General features: G+C 40.9%; 1 protein-coding gene across 5 annotated transcripts in view; it reads right to left on the bottom strand.

Moving 5' to 3' along the window:
* Positions 1–19,514, bottom strand: part of Ccdc141 (coiled-coil domain containing 141) — a 141,481-nt gene that overhangs the window by 16,111 nt on the left and 105,856 nt on the right. For all 5 annotated transcript variants that reach the window (XM_038336541.1, XM_038336540.1, XM_038336542.1 and 2 more), the window contains 6 exons: positions 17,556–17,744; positions 16,414–16,593; positions 14,300–14,449; positions 6,020–6,160; positions 4,645–4,839; positions 2,206–2,389 (listed from right to left, as the gene is read on the bottom strand). In XM_038336541.1, the coding sequence (XP_038192469.1) occupies positions 2,206–2,389; positions 4,645–4,839; positions 6,020–6,160; positions 14,300–14,449; positions 16,414–16,593; positions 17,556–17,744 (1,039 nt within the window). The remainder of the gene's footprint in view (positions 1–2,205; positions 2,390–4,644; positions 4,840–6,019; positions 6,161–14,299; positions 14,450–16,413; positions 16,594–17,555; positions 17,745–19,514) is intronic.

Raw genomic sequence — 19,514 nt, 5'->3', positions numbered from 1 at the left:
GTGTCAAACTGACAAAAAAATTACCAGGAAAGGCACCAAATTCAACCCCTAACACCAGGCACAGAAGATAAAGTTAACACGCAACAAAGGACAAGCATTTGCTATGCAGTGGCTTTTAGGCCTAGACCACGTTTCTTGACTACAGGAATGATACTTTGACTTTTACACAAACACTTTGGGCAGCTCCTGAGGCATAGAAGGCTCTCACAATTAGTTTTTAGGATAAATTGATTTGCACTTTGACTGGGCAGATGGTTGAGCAGCTAAAGGCATTTGCCTTCAAGCCTGGTGACCTGAAATAGAACATGGTCTTTCAAGAAGATGGTGTCCCAGGTCTACATGGTCAAGGGGGAGAACTGACTTCCACAGGTCGCCCTCTGACCTCTTCATGTTCACTGAGGCACCTGTCTTTCTACACACAAATAAATGTAAAATTTAAAAGTTTGGGGATCGGGAGGCAGAGGCAGGCGGATCTCTGTGAGTTCGAGGCCAGCCTGGTCTACAAGAGCTAGTTCCAGGACAGGCTCTAAAAAAGCTGCAGAGAAACCCTGTCTCGAAAAACCAAAAAAAAAAAAAAAAAGTTCGGGGATCAGTAATGCTTTAGTTGTCTGCAAGACTTTACTTCATATTCCTGAAGTAATTATGTAATGCAGCATAAAAGATGGTTACATTCTTGCGCTGGTGAGATGCCTCAGTGAGTTAAAGTGTTTACTGCCAAGTCTAGTGACTTGAATTCAATTCCCAGGACTTACTTGGTAGGAGGACCCTGATTCTGTCATTTGCTCTCTGGCCTGTGTAGTATACATATATACACATACAAGCACAGAATAAATAAAATATTTTAAAAGGTGTGTTAATTCTAGACTAAATGTGTGGAAACTCATAAAAATCTATATTTTCAATGATAATATTCAATTATTCGTTTATTCTTGCAACAGTCACGGAACCCTCAGTATGTGATATGGTGCTCTGAGTTAAGAGGTGAGATTTCATCTCTCTTGGAAATGATACTCTAATAGGATAATCCAAACAACTAACGCATGCAAATATCAGTTAGTAATAAGAACCAGAACATTCAACAAGGCAGGCGTCAGAACTTTGCAAGGTTGTAGAAGAAGGTGATTTTACGGGGTATTTGTGAATACTTGCCACATCTTGGCATCGAACAGGCAGTGTAATACAGCACATTACATTCTCCCCTTGGCCACCAGCACACAAAACAGACAAGGATGTGTCTATACTATCAGGTGGGACGTAAATTCGCGACAGACACCCACAGTGCTAGAGATGCCCTTAAGACTTCATTTGTAGCATGCTTACATAACAACCATGATAAGAGAGAGACATCCTGCTGATATTTTAGTGTTTTTGTTATTTTTACCATTTTACTTTGAAACATAATAAACAATTTATTCTTAAGGATTTCCTATTAGGCAGTCAGTGCACTCACATCGCTAAGCATTTTGTGGCTATCTGGGAGTAGGGGTGCTGTAGACTGAATGTCTGCCTGGAGCAGCTTTGGGCACCCAGAGGATGCATTCTGAACCACCTACTAATGCCTTCCTCTAGGATGCCTTTGCCTGGTCACTGGGGATTTCCATGTCTCTCAGGAACCACATCAGAGCATCATGGAAGTGTCCTTAGGGCCCCCAAGCACTGTCAACCCGGTGCTTCTTTTACTTCCACTCTTTCCTCACCACGGAGGAGAAGAAAGCAGTCATGAGTTGACAGAATTTTCCCATTTGTTGGACAGGCAAGAAGACGACAAAGGAGAATTTGCCAGCCATGTCTCAAATCGACACATCAAACTCTCACGGAAACAAGAGACTGATAACATTTGGGGTAAGCTTTGTGCCAGCTAGTGCTGAATCTCCTCCTGCTCACTCTAATAGACGTTGCATTCTTTGTGTAGAGAGCTTGGCTCTGGTTTTGCTGCCCTGGAGAGGAGTGGAAAGGGTGGAATGCAAAGTGAACAGAGAAGGTGGGCTGACACAAGATGGTTAAAGCCCAGGCCTCATCTCCTGCTGGGGGGTGCTCTGCCCTCCGCTCTGTCCTCTGCCGCTTACTTTTGCTGGATGTGGAACGGATCTTAAGACTTTTCTCAGAATAGGTGGGAACAGTGGGGGCCTTGATCTTCTTCCTGTTGGATTGGGTTCAGTATAGACTTGTTTGGCAGCAATCTCTGAGCATCACCTGAGAACTCACCATATAAGCGCTGAGCAAGGTCGATGACCTCCTGAATCCTTTCTTCTTGCTGAGGCACTGAAGGAGCAATGAACTTGTTGAACTGTCTGTGGAGGATTTCCACAGCTTCCTTTGTTTGGCACTCCATGGAATACTTCCCAACTCTTACAACTGTGGCGCTTGCATCTTCATACCAAAAGTTACACTGTATTCAAATGGAAAAAAAAAATCACAAGTTAAAGAGATGTGTCCTTCTGAAGTTCTTCACATTGACCAATGACATTTCACATTTTGCTTACCTCAAACTTGTCCAGGTAGCCTTAAACTTCCCAAGTCTTATTAAAGAAAACATCAGCACATGGTTATATACCTTTTCACTTAGACACCCAATGTATTAGTTTGATAGAAAATGGCCTCCAAAGAACTGGCTCTATTAGGATATGTGGCTTTGCTGAAGTAGGTGTGGCCTTGCTGGAGGAAGTGTGTCACTGTAGAGGTGGGCATTTGGGTCTCTTTTGCTCAAGCTTCGCTCATGTGAAATGGAGACTACTTCCTGCTGCCTGCAAGATATAGGACTCTCAGCGAGTTCTCCAGCACCATGTCTCTCTGCACACTGCCATGTTCCACCATGATGACAATAAACTGAACCTCTGAAACTGTGAGTCACCCTAATTAAATGGTTTCCTTTATAAGCGTTGTCACGGTTATGGTGTCTCTTCACAGCAATAGAAACCCTAACTAAGACACCCAAGGCACTTATTTTAAAAGTATAATAAAGAAATATACACAATAATTAGAAAGCAGAAGTATGGAAATAGCTTTGATTCTCCTGCCTTCTTAGATTCGTCTAAAATATAATTCCTAAGACAATGTTGGATTAGTTTTAAGAGCAATCAGCAAAAGCATTTGGGCACTAAAAGGTTTATAAACATTGGTTGGATATATTCAAAATCCACTATAATTAACAACCAAACACTGCTAATAAATCCATAAGTAAATTTTTTCTTAGTAATATATTCATGATCAAATTTCCTGTAAGAATGAAATTTAGAGCATGGATCCAGGAAACACCATCCAAAGAAAAGAATTCTACCTTTGTGAAATAGAACTGGTCATTATTTGGAAGCACAATGGAGGTATGAAGCAATTTTTCCCTAAAAATAAGTAACTGTGACCAGAGGAATTGTCTGCCCCGGGCCAGAGGCATTTGTGCTGGATAAAAAAAAAAATAACAAAATAAGACTCCATGACAAGCCAGTTTTAAGACAGCGCCAAGAAGCTTCAGGAAACCTGTACATCACGTATCAAAGAAAAATCAGCTGCTTCATAATGTGGTCTTCAGTCCAAACACTCAATGGTATTAGCAGGACAGAAAGAAAGTTTGTATTTTAAAGTAAGAGGAAACAAAGAAAGCTTAAAACACCCAGGTGTAGCCTCTCTGATCTAAAGTAAGAGTCAATGTATTGACCTTTTCAAATGTCATGAATTTTAGGTGGACCTACTACTACGCCCTCTGCAAAAACCAAGGTTACTCCCAGGAAGGCAGTACCTGAGATTTTCCCCTCTCAGCTTTCCTGACATATCATCAATGTCGTGAAGTAAACAGACCACTCAAACACTGAAACTGATTTCCAGCAGCGACTGCAATATCAGTGGTTAAAGTTTGAGTTAAGGTTACAAAGAAATGGAAACTCTTGCAGTAATGTGGGAAGTAAATTAATCAAAGCTTTTGGAAGAGCCACTAAATAATGCAGAAAAACAAAATCCCTGTGGCTTATTCCCTTTGACCTGGCGATTCAACTTTAGGGAATTACCCCGCAAGCAATAATGAAGGGCAGCATGACCAAGGCTTTCATGGCAGCAGTAACTAATACAGCATTGGAGAGATGGCTCAGTGGTTAAGAGCACTGGCTGCCTTTCCAAAGGATCTGAGTTCAGTCCTCAGCACCCACACAACAGCTCAAAAGTGGCTGTAACTCCAGTCCCAGAGGGATCTGATACCCTCTGCTGGTCTCCACAGGTACTGCATATATGCCCTGCAGAGACATACATGCAGACAAAACACTCATATACATAAAATAAAAATGAAGATTAAATTTTTTAAAATAGCATTTTTAGAAGAAATAGGATCTTTTTTTTTTCTTTTGAGACAGTGTCTATCTACTATGGAGCCTAAACTTATATTTGAACTTGCAATCTCCCAGTTCTGCCTCCAACTACTGAGATTAACTACACTGGGTAGTGGTGGTGCATTCCTTTAATCGATTCCAGTACTCAGGAGGCAGAGACAAGCAGATCTCTGTGAGTTCGAGGCCAGCCTGCTGTACATAGCAAGTTCCAGGATAGGCTCTAAAGCTACACAGAGAAACCCTGTCTTCAAAAGAGTTCTTTACTATGCTCAGGACAAAATATATTTTGAAGTAACATTACTGGATGAATATAACCACAACGAGAAGATACCTCTTCTATTACTTCCTGGAGATGTTCAGTCAGGTCCAAATTCACCTTGTAATCAGTCAGAACTTTGTCAAAGTCATCCACATGCTTTTGCAAATTCTCCATGGCTTCCAAAAGGATGTTAACTTTATTACTTGGATAATTTAAGAATGAGTCAGAAGTTTTATTATTAACTTTTTCCATTTTCTTCCTTAAAGCCTGTGGTTGGGGGGGGGAGGAGTAGAAAGGGGTTTTTAAAAGGCAATTATATTCTTACTTAGGATGCTAGCAGTAAAACAGAATAACTCAGAGAAACCTGCTGCTTCTACCATTCTGAAATATTAAAATTATAATTATTGCAAATGTGCTTTGGAAATAATAGTCTTACTCCAAGATATTTTATTCAGTCAGTATTTGCAAATAAGCAGAAAAACCTAGAAATAACATAAGGTATATATGTAATTATCAAGAGCTCTGGAATCCGTGGTGGGCATTCGGGACATGTGTGAGAGCAGTAAAGAACAAAGGCAGAGGGCACACATGGCACATAGGTGCACATGTATGGACATGTGCTGGGGAAGCATGGAAATGCACAGGCCTTGTACATCTGGCAGAAACTGGTCCAGTGCTGTCTCAGCATATACGTCTCAACACACATCACTGGCATGAGGTTGCGGTGACGGGGCCAGACGTTCTACTGTGCTGTTGCGACAGGGCAACTGTTCCTGCTGGTGACGTACTGATGACGGTGACAGCCAAGAGCAAGGGTCTCGGATGATTTCAGAATAAACTATGAGTCTCTATAAAGATGGCTCTGGCTTGGTTTAAATAGTATCACAACATTCTCTGCACTGAAACAAAATATGGTGCCCCAAAGTATGCACATTTCTCCTGTCTTTATGTGTCAGTTAGAAATGATTTGAGATTTAAAAAATGAATAAGCTAGAAAGCTCACAGAATGAAGGTGAGCTTGGTTTCAGACAATGAACATCGTTTCCTGGGAAGAATGCGGCCATAAATTACTCAAGGAAATCTTTGCTGTAAGTTGCTCCACTTAAAATCAGCATCACACAACTGCAGACCAAACAAATAGCTAAAACATTTCCAGGAAAACCAACTCTGGATTACAGAAAATAAAGTTATTATTTTTAAAGGGAAAATGAGATAAATCAAACACTATTTATTCCATTCAAAAAGTCAAATTATTATAAAAATAGAAAACCACCCTTTCCATCTCAATTCTGTTATAAAGAGTTATGCCTAGACTGTAACGATTTTGTAATAACTATACACACACACACGCACACACATACACACGTGCACGCACACTCATATACTATACACACACACACGCACACACATACACACGTGCACACACACTCATATACTACTTTATTACCTGAATTTTTTCAGCATACATGTCAACTTGTTGGATTTGATACTGAAGAGTCTTTAGGTTTCGAGATTTTTCATTTTTCTTGGAGTAGTTAAACTTCAGATTGTTGAATTTCTTTTTTATATCTTTGAATGACTCTTTGAGCTACAGTTTAATAGAAAATAAAATTATAATTTCCTTACAACTAGAAAGACAATACTCACTGCTATGAATAAAACTAAATAGCCCCAAACAGTCATCCCCTTAAAACTGTCTTCAGAATACTTTCAGTCAAAACTGAATTTCCTATGTGGACACTCATCCTTTGATGAGAGTACTTTCTGATATATGATCTTAAACTCAGTATGGTCACACTGGTTGCCAAACAAGAAAATAGCCAACATATTGAACATAGACTTTTGCTAACTCAAACTGTCTTATTTGTATTTATTTGACACAAAGTTTGACGCTCATTCCATTTTCTGTATGCTAGTATTGTTCCAGATCTTTCCATATCCTGGTAGTCTCTCTCAGTCATTATGCATGAAAATTATTAAGGCCCCAAGGAGCTGTTCATGATGAAGGGGTCAATGAGGGCTTGACTTTGAGAAGTGCTAGTACAGTCTATGAGATTAGTGAGAAAGGAGATTTACTTGCCCAGTGAAAGTTATTTCTGTAAGTAAATTTTAGATGAGTTTTACTTCTTATAATGTATAACATTAACTTTGAAAATAAAAGTAAACACCCAAGGTGAGTGTCATTGCCACCAAGGGCAATGTTGGCTATGTATAGACAGGACATATTACAATGGTCTGACAGTCTGTCTTTATCAATGCACTAAGATTCTGAGCAACCTGGCACTTCTAAATGTTCTGCTTTCTCTTGCTTCTACATATTCATGAAGGCTAAGTGTACTTCCAGGCAACTCACACTTCATATTATCAGCAAAGGGAATCACAAAGAAAACATAAAAGCTAAGATTATATGGGAACTTTTACAACAAGAAAGAATCATGTCATGGTTGATAAATCTGAGTGATGGAAAAGAAAAGTTAGAAATACATTAAAAGTCTTCTCAATGATAGCAAACAAATTACCCGAGAATACATAAAAGCCATGCACATGTTACATCTTAGATTCATAATATAGAAAAATACATCTGCCCTAGAAAATGTATGCTTTCTCAAAATGCTTACTCCAGATTTTCCATATTGTGGAAATAAAATATTGACTTTATCCTTAACTCTTCTTGAGACTCTCCAAGGCCCTGGTAGACCTGATTATGTAGAAATTATTATACTTATACTTTTTTGCATAGGACATACTTATACTCAACCACTATCGATTTTTACATAAAAAATGACATTGCTGAGTATTAGTTTTAAGCTACAGACAAAACCAAGAACAGCGACTATAAAACCACTTTAACAGATAAACCAACAGTGTCCAGAAAGGGTTGAAAGAGCTGTAACTTCAGATTTTGAAAATGACTTCTGTATTAGGAGACCACAAAATATTAAAATACCCTATTAAGCGGGTATACTTATGAAATATCCATTAAATATTTATATTTTGTGACATTTGATAATTTAATGCACACGCGTTACTTCTAGCAGGAAGGGATGGATGAGTATATTTTATGATACTTAATATAAAGAAACTATATGCTGAGTTATTAATAGAAAACTGAGGTAGGTTCTTTTTGTATCCCTGAATTGCAATCTGCAACTATAAATTAATAAATACCCTCTCTGAGGCAGCCAGAGATTGTTATTTAAAAGTTCCTTCAATGGAAGTTAGCTATGTAGATACTCTGTTTGAGACGATTATAAATGTGTATGGACGGGGGGTGCACTGACTGCATGCTGAGGTGTATGTACTGAATATCACAAAACAGCACACATAACCTGGTTAGGATAGAGTAATACTGCAATATTTTACCACAATTAACAACCAATTATTCAAGCTGCGAGAGTGCACACCTATAATCCCAGTACTCAGAAGGCTGAAGAAGGATGCTCACAAATCCAAGGACAATCCAGATTATACAGTGAGAACTTGTCTCAAAAACAAACAACAACAACAACAAAAAACAAACAACAAAGGTTGGGGAAATGGCTCAGTGGGTTAAGAGTTTGATGTACGCATGTGAGAACCTCAGCTGAGATCCCCAGAACCATGTAAAACCAAGCATTTTAGCATGTATGCATGTGTCTGTGATCTCGGTGCTCATGAAGGTAAAATGAGAGACAGAGATAGAATTCCCAGGAGCTCTTGGGCCAGCTAGCCTGACGTACAAGCTGCATAGAAAGCCAAAGAGACTATTTCAATCAAGCTAGAAGGAGTGGACTAACATCCCAGGTTTCCTGACTGCCACACATACAATGTCATATGCCAGCACCTGTACTTACACATACACATATGCACTCATGCACATATCATACACACACAAAATTAAATTAATAGGGTGAAGTAATAAACATTACAGAAGGAACAAAGGTACACACTCACTGGTAGCTAAGCACCAGAAAACTCAATTTTCTACCTTACCCCATGGTATTACAGACTTCAGTCTAGAGGAAAGAAGGAAGGAAGGTTCTATCATCAACTTGATAGTCAAAGGGTCTTATTTGCTTCTTCAAACAAGGAAGGTTTAACATCTACTTGAAAGCTGTATGAGACATGCAGAAAGACAGAGCCCCAACACTCATTCTAAACCATGAGCTTTCTAGTTTATTCTGGCTTAGAAACATCAGATTTATGACTGGCAGGAACAACTCCGTTTCGGCATCGGCATGCATGCATTTCCACTGAAGACGATTTAGAAAGCCAAAGAATGTTCGTGACACTATGGGTATGTGAAATGTGATAGCTTCATTCTGACACACAAGATCTCTCTGCAGAGCTGCTGGCACTGTTCTTGTTGAGTCGCCTTGGAAATCTCAGTCAAAATCTAAGCTCTTGGACCTTTCTTGATGCAAATTCAAGACTACCGAATGCACAAGCAGAAGGGAGCATGGGTGAACTACCTCTAGCATTAACAAACCTGCACATTCCAATATGAGAATTGAATCTAATCCTCACATAACTTGGCTTCGCTGTTTTAAAGGAAGAGAGCGCTATGGTTACTGGCCTGGGTATCATTGCCCATGCAGCTGCTTCTAACTTTAGTGAGCTTATCATCAGTGGCGAATGGAGAAGACGGATGAGACAGCTGTCCAGCTTGAGCCCATAAGCTGCCGTACACGCCAGCAGCCTGGGGACAGAAATAGTTTATTCATTCAAAATCTTTAAATGGTACAGTTCACATTAGTAACATGTGTGTACTAAGGATGTTAGGATTCTTTTTCCATGAGTCATTTGATTCTTCCCTCTGTGTACACGTTGAGCTCTTCCACGTGTGCATGGAATAAGTGGACTAAATTTACATGGCTATAATTAGAAAAAAATACTAAAGTTTAAAAACTAGGTTTTCTTTTTGAAACTACAAAAATTATCCTCATCATAATCTTCCCAGCGAGGGATAAGTCTCCTCTCAGAGGCAGGAACAAGAGAATTTCTAAGGAAACAGAGGAGTAAGAGGCTCCTGGCGGGCCAGGCTAGCTTGCTCTTCTTAGTCTTGACTAAGCTGGCGAAGGCCGCTTTCACAAGAATGTATTGAATGTATTCAGTGTAAGTCTGGTGCTGGCAAGGCCAACTGGTGTGAGGGACACAGGCTATTTAAAACCAAAGGCAATAGATTTGCAAAGAAAATCTTGCATTAGAACTACAGCATACTTCTGGCTAACACCCAAAATCCAAAATGAGCAGTCAGGTTTGGTTTCTCCAGCATCCACTTCACAAGGTCCATTTCTGATGCTCTGTTTGCCCCTTCCAGATGAGAGAGCTCTCTGAGGTTCATTTTCTGTAATGTAAGGCTGGAACGCACCACCTCCCAGAGACGCTTGAATTTGAAACGAAGACATCCGAAGACTCAAAATCTAATCCTGATTTTGCTACAAATATTAATGGAGGACATTGGGTCTCCGTGCTGGACAGATTTCTGGAGAAGTCTTCTTGGCCTTCTTCCATTTAGTAACCACAGCACATCTTCCTCAGCTTCAGGTCGCATAGCAACAGTGAGGGGGCAACTTGGAAAGCAAAGATCCATTCCAAATTGTAGTCAGTCTCAGCAATAAACATTATCCTGAAAGTGTAGCATCTTCAGAATGAATTTAATAATCTTATTTGTTCTATTTGGGAGTATGCTTACTCTAATTTTAAATGTGAGCTTTCCATACTTTCTAGAAGATCCTTTAGGGTATTTTAAAGATATCAAATACTACAATTTAAAATCTTGAACCTTCAGGATGAACATTTTCTGAACAAATTGTAATTTTTCCTGTCCACTTACACAGGCCATCCAAATGCAGTTGGGTTGGGGCCTACTGAACAGATGGTTATGGTTTTGTTGTGGGGTGCCATGTGGGTTTTCATTGTCTCGAGATGTCTAAGTTTTCTTTGGACATTTGTAGTGTTACAGCCTGGCTCACGGTAGTCACATTAAACATATTTGTTGGATGAAGACAATTTAGTATTTTATAAAGAGCAAGTTTAGATTACAAATCTGAACAATGAATAATGTCTGTATTTTTTCCACAATGATGCCCCACAGGGTGGTTTGTTCTCTATGCAAACTTTTCTGTGTTCTTCCCTGCCATGATGACTAACTTTGCTCCTTCTACCAAACAATGGTAAGTGGTTTTCTTTCATCCTGATGTGTATGCATTTGTAAAAGCCCCAATTCTTAATTATAATCTATTGCTTCTTATCAGTTGGTGTGCCTGGATCTCAGATGGCAAATCATCCAAACTGACAACAGAATTTGGGGGATTCATGCCTGCCTTATGGAATATATATGCTAAATCCTTTCCTTCTTAACCTCTGATAGAAAAGATGTTGCTATCCTAGAAAAGACTTTCCAGAGTAAAGCAACATAATTGTCTGGAAACTTCTGCGTGGAAAACTTAGTTTGAGAAAATGGATACCAGCCTGATCCTGTCATCACTATTCTTCCCAGAAAAGCCATTGCTTGTGACACAAAATCTGAGCCCTTAAGTTATAAATCCCTACCATCCTCATGTAAATGAGATGTTATTTTTGTTTTTGGTCAGCTTGCAAGAAGAAAAAGCATGTGACCACTAGCATACTACCTTTCTAAATGTAGCTATAAACAGTTCCTCAGCACTGCAATACGGTTGCGGAAATTTTGAGAATGTTTTGTGTGTTAATGATATATTCACATGGCCAGGCAAGAAAAGGCAATGCTATTGAGCAGTTATGCATAAAAATATATCCTTGCATGAAACGGGTAGGAAAGATGCTTCAAAATCTGGCAGTGTGATGGCTGTGTATCTCATGGGTAAATGTGCAGAAAACGCGTTTTTCAAAAATTCACTATGCATAACAACATGCAAAGATAACGAAACACAAAAGGCACGGTTGCCTGTCTTTAAAGAACGTCACATCCTATTTTTAAATCGCTTTCAGAGCAGCTGCCATTCCATTGCCTTAAGGTACAAAGTCCTTCCGAAAGGACCCGAGTGAAGAGCGCTAAGCTAGTTCCAGCAAAGTCAAGGGAAGCAAATCAAGTGTGGCAGATCTTTTCCACATCTCGTAATGGATGTATGGAAGACGGGACCAGAAATGGTTGAACAAGACTGCACTGACTGAACGGCTCACTCTGGAAAAGCACACACCAAGCACTCTCGGGTTCAGATGAGTCTTGGCTCAAAGTTGACCCCCAAAGACATTCTGTAGTCTTCTAGGGCACTGTTAATATGAGTCTGTCTCTCTCTCACACACACCTTCCTTTTCTCATTATGAAAAACGAAGATGTTAAAGCCAGATGTTCTCCGAGTCTATCGCAACTCAGTGTCTGAGACTAAAATTATGTTTTGCGATAAATTTTAAAAATTAAATGTTAAGCATGGTCTAGTTGCCTGGCAAAATGTTACTCACTAGTTTATAACAGAAAAAAAAAAAAAAAACTTAACACCCTGCATGTCAGTTTTTGTCGTTTGTTTTGAGATGGGGTCTTAGGTAGCCCACGCTGACCTTGAACTTGCTCTGTAACCCAGACTGGCCTTGAACTCCTGCTCTCCCTGTTACCTCCCCCAGTGCTGGGCAAACAGGCCTGTGGTACCTTGCCTGGCTTCACTTTATTTTGTATAGTTCTCTAGATATCCGTGTCTAGACAAACAATAGATCTAGATGCCAAATGTCACCACCATGGAACCATCAACTGGGTTCCCTCTCCTACTCGCACTCAGAGTAGAGTAAGGTATGTCTACATTTTATTATACTAAGGGGCTCCCACTAATGTGGTATCTGTAAAATCCAGCACGTGGATGCTACACGTCAACATGCCTGTCATGTTGCTACCAAAACAAACAAACAAGCAGGAAAAATGAAAATAAAAAAAAAAACAAGTTTTTCAGAGGTCTTTCAAATATCAAAGTATAGCCTAAAGATTAATTAGATTACAAGCAGAAACAAGGAAGAATGATACTTCTCTTAGTAAGTAAGACTATGGTCAAGTGATACCTGATTTCTAAACCAAACCCGTATGTATCTGCTTGCTCATTCCTGAGGTGGTACAGACAATCACGGAGTGTCCCTACTATGACTGGTAGGGTCATCTGTCAACTGGGCTGGCTCCAAGTGCAAGTTCATCATGAGGTTGTCTCCATAAATAGAACTGTTGGAAAGGCTTGGGCAGGGGAACCCAGCCTCATAAATGCCACAGCTCGTAGGGGCCATGGAAACCTAGTTAAGCGGGGCTGAGAACACATTTACTCTACGCCATTGGTGTTCTCTGTAGGTGCAGGATTGCTCTATCTCTGCAGGAAGGGATGTCTGGGAAAAGCAAGGAGGGAAAAATGACAAGAAAGAAGATAGAGGAAGTGGGGGAGATGAAAAGAAAACAGAAATTTTAGAGAAAGATCATTTTTAAAAATGGCCACAGATCTTTTATAGCCCTAAGAGAACAAGAAGTTGTGATTGATTCTTGAACAAGAGTAAAGAGACCTAAGGGAGGTGCACACCGTAGCACAGGGAACCGGGAGATGATGTCCCCTGTGTAGAGGGCAGACTGCAGGGTGGATCCAATAGAATGTGAACCAGACCAAAAAGAAAGAGCGTACAGTGCTGGACCGCACTGCTGATGTGAAAGCCCTGCCAGCTGTGTCTCCATGACTCCTCCCACTGGACCCAGCAGTCCCTCCTGATCTCCTCTTGCCTTCTTTCTCATGTTCCCTCTCGCCCCTGTCTGTGATCTGCAGGAAGGGCAGGTGCTTCAGCACAGGCCACCATTAAAGCTTAATTACCCATCCTTTAACCTGCGAGTTAATGAGTCTCAAAACCAGGTGAACCCAGATTACACAGGCCGGGCACAAAGTAAAAGTTCAAGAAATTTAGTTAGCTGCTTTTTCCCTCAGCCATTTTCCTAGTGGACTCAAAGGTTTCACTCCCAAGGGAGACAGATGTGGAACTGTCATGATCTTGATGTGTTTCCCTAGAGGAAGCCCATGGGTGGAAGGCTGTTATGCTCAGCACTGGACAATCAGCACACATCGCATGAATGAAAAGTTTAACCGGGGGTAGGGTCTGGAAGTGAAGGAGGGGGGGCTTAATACCTGTCACAGCTGAGAACAGGTGATGGCAGGAAGGAGAAATTGCGTCCCTGGGGATGTAGGGGGATGGAAGGCCCCTTCTCTCTTTTCTTCTTCTCTAGTTCTTTTGCCAGAAAAGCCACCTGTTCACACCAACCTGAAGCAAGGCACTTGACTTTGGAAAAATATCCCGTGGTCTCTGAAGCAAAGAGCCTGCTCCCCGCCCTTACCACCTCCTTCACCCTGAGTCAATGCTACTTAAATAGAACATCGGCCGGCTGGAGCAAGCTGCCACACAAGGCACTGCCACCCTGTCTTGTGTGCCCTGAAAAAGTTGTGTTCACTCAAGCAGGATAAAACACACACACACACACACACACACACACACACACACACACACACGCCAGGGAAAACCCCCAAACCTTCAATCCAGTATCTGAGGGTTTTCTATACACTGGCATCACCTTAACTTCAACATATTTGGGAGTTTGAAGTTGATTTAAACTTTGGGCACCCCAAGGCTCCTCTGAGACTAAAATGGCATGGGTAAGAAGCGCTCTGATTCTGTGTATGTGTGTGCATCCGTATGCAAGCATGCATGCATATTCATAGACACTGAGACACACGCTTTGGGCTCCTTTTGCAAAGCCCACCTCATTGATCTCCTCTCGGGTGGTGCAGAACTCCAAGCTGCAGGACAGGGCCCTTTCGTTCTCTTTGGCGCTGGCGCTCCACTCCCTGCTATCCAATTCAAGGGCCTCCAGCTGCTGCTGCAGGTTCTTTGCAGAAATATTAGAGCAGTTCTGGAAATGAAGGGTGTGAAAATAACAAGAGGGAGCTGTGAAATGGCCACAGGACCACATAGATTTGCCTGTATCATGATGCTCACAGATCGCTTTGAAAGACATATAGGGTCCTAATTTATTTTACCCTAAACGTATTTGAATCTAATTATTTTAGAAAGAAGCCAGAAATTCAACATTATGGAATAGACATTTCCATCCTTGAATCTCATCATCATCCCCAACTCCTCAGAGACGCCATTCATGATAAGGTCTAATTTTTACTTCGAAAAGCATAAAATATGCATGAGGAACATTCTGCCTCGGTGCTGTAATTTTCTCGTCAACTCGAGTTTAACCCCAGGTTCGTTATGCTCCAGTCTCTGTCTGCCACTGAGGGGATGCTGGCACCAAGGCCAGATAGGGCTAGAGACCAATTTACGTTATTTGTGCAAAGTGAGATCCTCTTTTGTTTTCACTTTAAAAAATAAACTCACAAATGTAATCAAACCCCTTAGGAAACCCTGACGCTCGCAAAAGCGGACTCTATTAAAAGCAACAAATTCTCGTATTCTGTCTCTTACTTACTTAAAGGGTAGACGCTAGGCTCGCTACGTTAACGTGTAGCCTGGCAGGTATCTTAAGTGAACTTTAAAATGAAACTGGATCTGTGGTTCTTATTAATAATGAAGAAAACATAACCCCTCCCCCCTCAAAGCACGAACTGGAGAATTTTTAAAGCACCAGAGTCCACTGCATTAGTCATGAACTTTTGATCAGTAAACACCTTCTACTCTTTTAGACTCCCCTGCTGAAATCTGGCCAGTGGTCTACAGCGGATGCAACAACCGGTGCCCGAACCCGGGTCAGAAGCAGAGGGCCTGGGCCCCTCTACTATGGACTTGTATGGATGACTGCCCGGTATCTCTGGGCTTCAGCTTCTTCCTCTATACAATGGGGCTGCTGGTCTGGCAAGACTCTGGGACCCAGTGGTCTTCGGGCTCTGTATCCCAAAGCACCAACGTACAGTAGAGATGTGGTATGAACCATAACTGAACAACTTCCAATAATCTCATTGAAGCCGGGTGGAGGCATAAGCCTTTAATCCCAGCACTTGGAAGGCAAAGGCAGGCGGATCTCTGTGAGGCCAGCCTGGTCTACAGAGCAAGTTCTAGGACAGGCTCCAAAGTCACACAGAGGAACCCTGTCTCAAAAAAAAAAAAAATAGCAAAACCAACAGTCTCATTGAAAAACAAATAAGAAATAAATAAAATTAACCCTTATAGCATAGTTAACCATGTGTGTGCAAATACTATCCTTTATAACATGTATCTAATATAAAAGTGTTAAGATCTTTTTGATCATACGTCTTTGAAATCTAATGTGTATATCATACTTTGTATGTCTCTCAGTTGTGGTTAAATTTCTCTCAGAAATACTTGATCTAGTTTTAAATTTCTCAAAACGTAGTTTCTAAGGTAGAATCACACGTCCATGTAGTTTCTGAACATATGGGGAAAGTTCCAACAATGGCAATGAGCATCAGCTTTTACAGTGCAATTTACTTCAAATTAAAGTGAGAAGTTTAGGTTCTTAGTTGCCTTAAATGCATTTCAAATGCAGAAACCTAACGTCCATCTGAGATCATGGCTCCATTTTAAATTCACATGAGAATAATATGTATCAAATACAGTTTTATGCTCAGATTTTCTCCTTAAATTTTGTTCGTTTGTTAACAGTGGTAGAAACTTGGAGATTATAAGCACTCCAATGATTGCATGTCTTTTTAAATCTAACATACGGGACTAGGAGATGGCACAATAACGCTGCACTCGTATGTGTGAGGGTCTGGGCTCAATGGCCAGTACCACACACAAAAGCCTCAGTTCAGATTTAACATGTACTAAACAATCTGCCTGCTTCTTTCATCCCATAGCCCATGTGGCCGTGAGAGGGAGGCAGCAGGAATGCACCAGGATGCTTACTGGCTGTTGAACGGATGAAATGATGTCCACTCCCAGGGAAAGGGCCAGCCGACTGAGATGCTCTACATAGGCTCGCCTTTCCTGAGAACGGTCCAGTTGCATCTGGACCTCCTTAGAACTTTCCAGTTCCATGGGCTGCTCAAGAAGCTCCAGTTCCTTCGATTTGATGAAATGCATCAGCTGGAATTCAGAACATTAGCACTTAATCCACTTTTTCCAAAGCCTGTTTTCTGCAGGGCTTTTCTGTGTTGACATGCTCCCCAGCCCATCCCTAACTATTAGTCCTATGGATACAGACACACATTGCCGTCCCATGAACCCAATAGGATTGCTTTAATCAGTTAATATCCTACATTCTACAAAAGAGGGAAATATGTTTTGGGACCATAATTCCAAACTTTAATAAGATCTTGGTTTGTGATTTAAGGAAACTCAAAAAACTATTTTAAAAAAGACTTCCCTATTCATGTGTATGAGTATAGCTTGCCCATGTCTGTATCAAATGCATAGCTACTCAGAGGCCAGAAGGGGGTGCTGGAGTCACTGATCTGGCATTAGAGATGGTTTTGAGCAGCCATGAAATAACCAATAAATGATATTTATTGAGTGCTCTCTGCTGACAGGCTCTTGAGATGAAAAAATAAAATAAAAAAAGAAAGAAAGAACTTGGTTTTGATCACCTTGCCTCCCAAGAGCTAACGTTTGAGTTGGGAAGATAAAATCTAGTTTCAAAAAAAAAATAGCAGTCATGTGGAGAACTGCTAGACGTAAGGACTGGCGATTACTGTGGGGTTCAGAAGAAAGAATCATCGTGAGGGAGGTGGGGTGGGGGGCCCTGGCTTGAAGGAGGCATGAGGTTTTTATTCTAACAAAGAGCAGAGAAGCATCCGCTAGGAAATGCCAAGTTGAAAGCAGAGGCTTGGATGTAGGAAAACATGTGCCATGCTCACAGGACGGAGAAGAGCACAGCCTGGCTGGAGCACGAAGCAGGATGGAGGTCCAGGGGAGATAAATTAGCTGCCAGGGAGGATAAACCTCTTACACTAAGACAAGCAATTTGGTTTTCATTTATTGTGTAATATTAACACCTGATTTAATCTTGCAAAATCCTGCAGTCTTCAGGCAACCACAGTAAGACTTACTTCCTCCTTGACTTGGTGGAACTGGATTGTCTTGTATAGGATTTCCTCGTAATCCCGGATTCGCGCTCTCTGCCTCTCATGGAGATGGATTAGGTCCTTCAGTTGGTCAGACTTCTCCTTCAGAGGGGCTCCCTGACTGCTTAACACTTCCCATTCTTTCATGATATGTTGAACCTCGTCATACAGTTGCTGAAAGGCATCAAAGAGAAGCAAGAAGTGCAGCTTTGAGTTTTTATTGGACAGTGGAGGATCTGATCATCTAAATAATGAACCATTCTCTCATTTGTTAACAAATGCTTAGGAGCCTCCTCAAAACCCAGAGTCTGTGCTTAATGATGGAGACGTCGAGATACATTGTTCCATTCTCATCTTCTCAGAACTTTATGAGAATCATGGCGGGGGAAAGGCAGGTGTTTCAAAGATAGATGGTAAAATGGAAAGTCATGTGTGCTTATGATATACCAAATGTACTGGGCTTCAGCTAAGTAAATATACTTCTTCTGATATTTAATATAGCTTAGGATTGTGCGGTATGGTAAGGACGCCAAGAAGATGTGTATAAAAATACACCAGGGGAATTACGTGTGCTCTGTAATGAAAGAATGATCAGAATGAGCCACCAGCTAAACGGCACACAAGATACGCGCCTTCAAAGCACGCATGCCATACTCCACAAATAGCCACCACACGGAGAAGGGATAAACTGCCTTCCCTTTCAGTCAGCACGGCTCAGACATCCCATATAGGAATCCCCACCCTGGAGAAGGGCTGGCAAAGGGCAGATTGCTTAAGGAGAATTCTACTGCTATCCTGGGAGCAGATTCTCGTATCAAAGGGGAAAGTAAAGGAAATGCTGTAGGAGATAATTTCCACAAGACTGACTTGTATTAGACGGCCAAGTTCAAATCCAGTATATGGACCCCAGATAGATGACACACATCATGATGATAGCACTATGTAACCTTAGCAATGGATTCTAGTTAAGAACTCATACATACATGCAAACACACACCAAAAGATAAGTACATGTACCACACAGGATATAGCAAATTGGGCTAGTTGATACTTAACTGGAGTTGAAATAGAAGCGTTTGTTGTGGATGACATGTATGTATGCAGAGTGTAGTGGTTGCATTTCATATAAGTTTTGTCTTAACAGAACCTACAATTAGATATTTCCCACAGGAATCTCAAAACCTCTAACTCTGGAATTCCTTAAAGCAAATACATATTAAGTGGTAACAGATAGATGCATCTTAGTTTTTCAACAAAACCCCCAAATCCAATAGTGTATGTTTGTGAGTCAGGACTTGAAAGGTGGAGCTAAAAGGGTCAGGAGTTCAAGGTCACCCTTGGCTACATAGCAAGTCTGAAGTCAGCCGGGGCCACATAAGACTCTGTCTCAAAAATAAATAAATAAATAAATAAATAAATAAATAAATAAATAAATAAATAAATAAATAAATGGATAAGTAAATAACCTCCGTGGGGAGGGAGCTCCGACAGTCAACCAACCATGGCGGTTGTGTTCAGGAGTGGCAGGGACACAGGGTGGAGGCTGTGGAGACAAGAAGGGAGTGTGGTAGGAGCTGGGATGTTGGTGTGTGGGAGCAATGACAGCTCGGTGATGTGGGGACCAATGATAACAGAGCTTCTAGGTTAGAGGCTGTCGATTTTGTTCTGAGATGCCATAATTTAAAACACTCCCTACGTCAGGAACTGTATGGTGAATACACTGATTAATTAATTAGAAATATAAATTAAATTAATGTAGGTAAAATGGAAATATATTCACAGGATTCAGTATGTTTGGGTATCATCAAATACAAAAATGTATAGGGGAACAGTAAGAAAATATGTTGTTACAAGGGGCTTTTAGACCAAAAAGGGTACTTTTTTAGAAGAAGAAGTAAGCTTATTGGATCTGGGGAGTTGGGAAAGATTTTCCATTCACCCAAA

Source organism: Arvicola amphibius, chromosome 7 (genome assembly GCF_903992535.2).
Source record: "Arvicola amphibius chromosome 7, mArvAmp1.2, whole genome shotgun sequence".
Taxonomy (NCBI): Eukaryota; Metazoa; Chordata; class Mammalia; order Rodentia; family Cricetidae; genus Arvicola; species Arvicola amphibius.
Note: the sequence above shows the minus strand (reverse complement) of the source record. Positions and strands in the feature narration are given on the sequence as shown.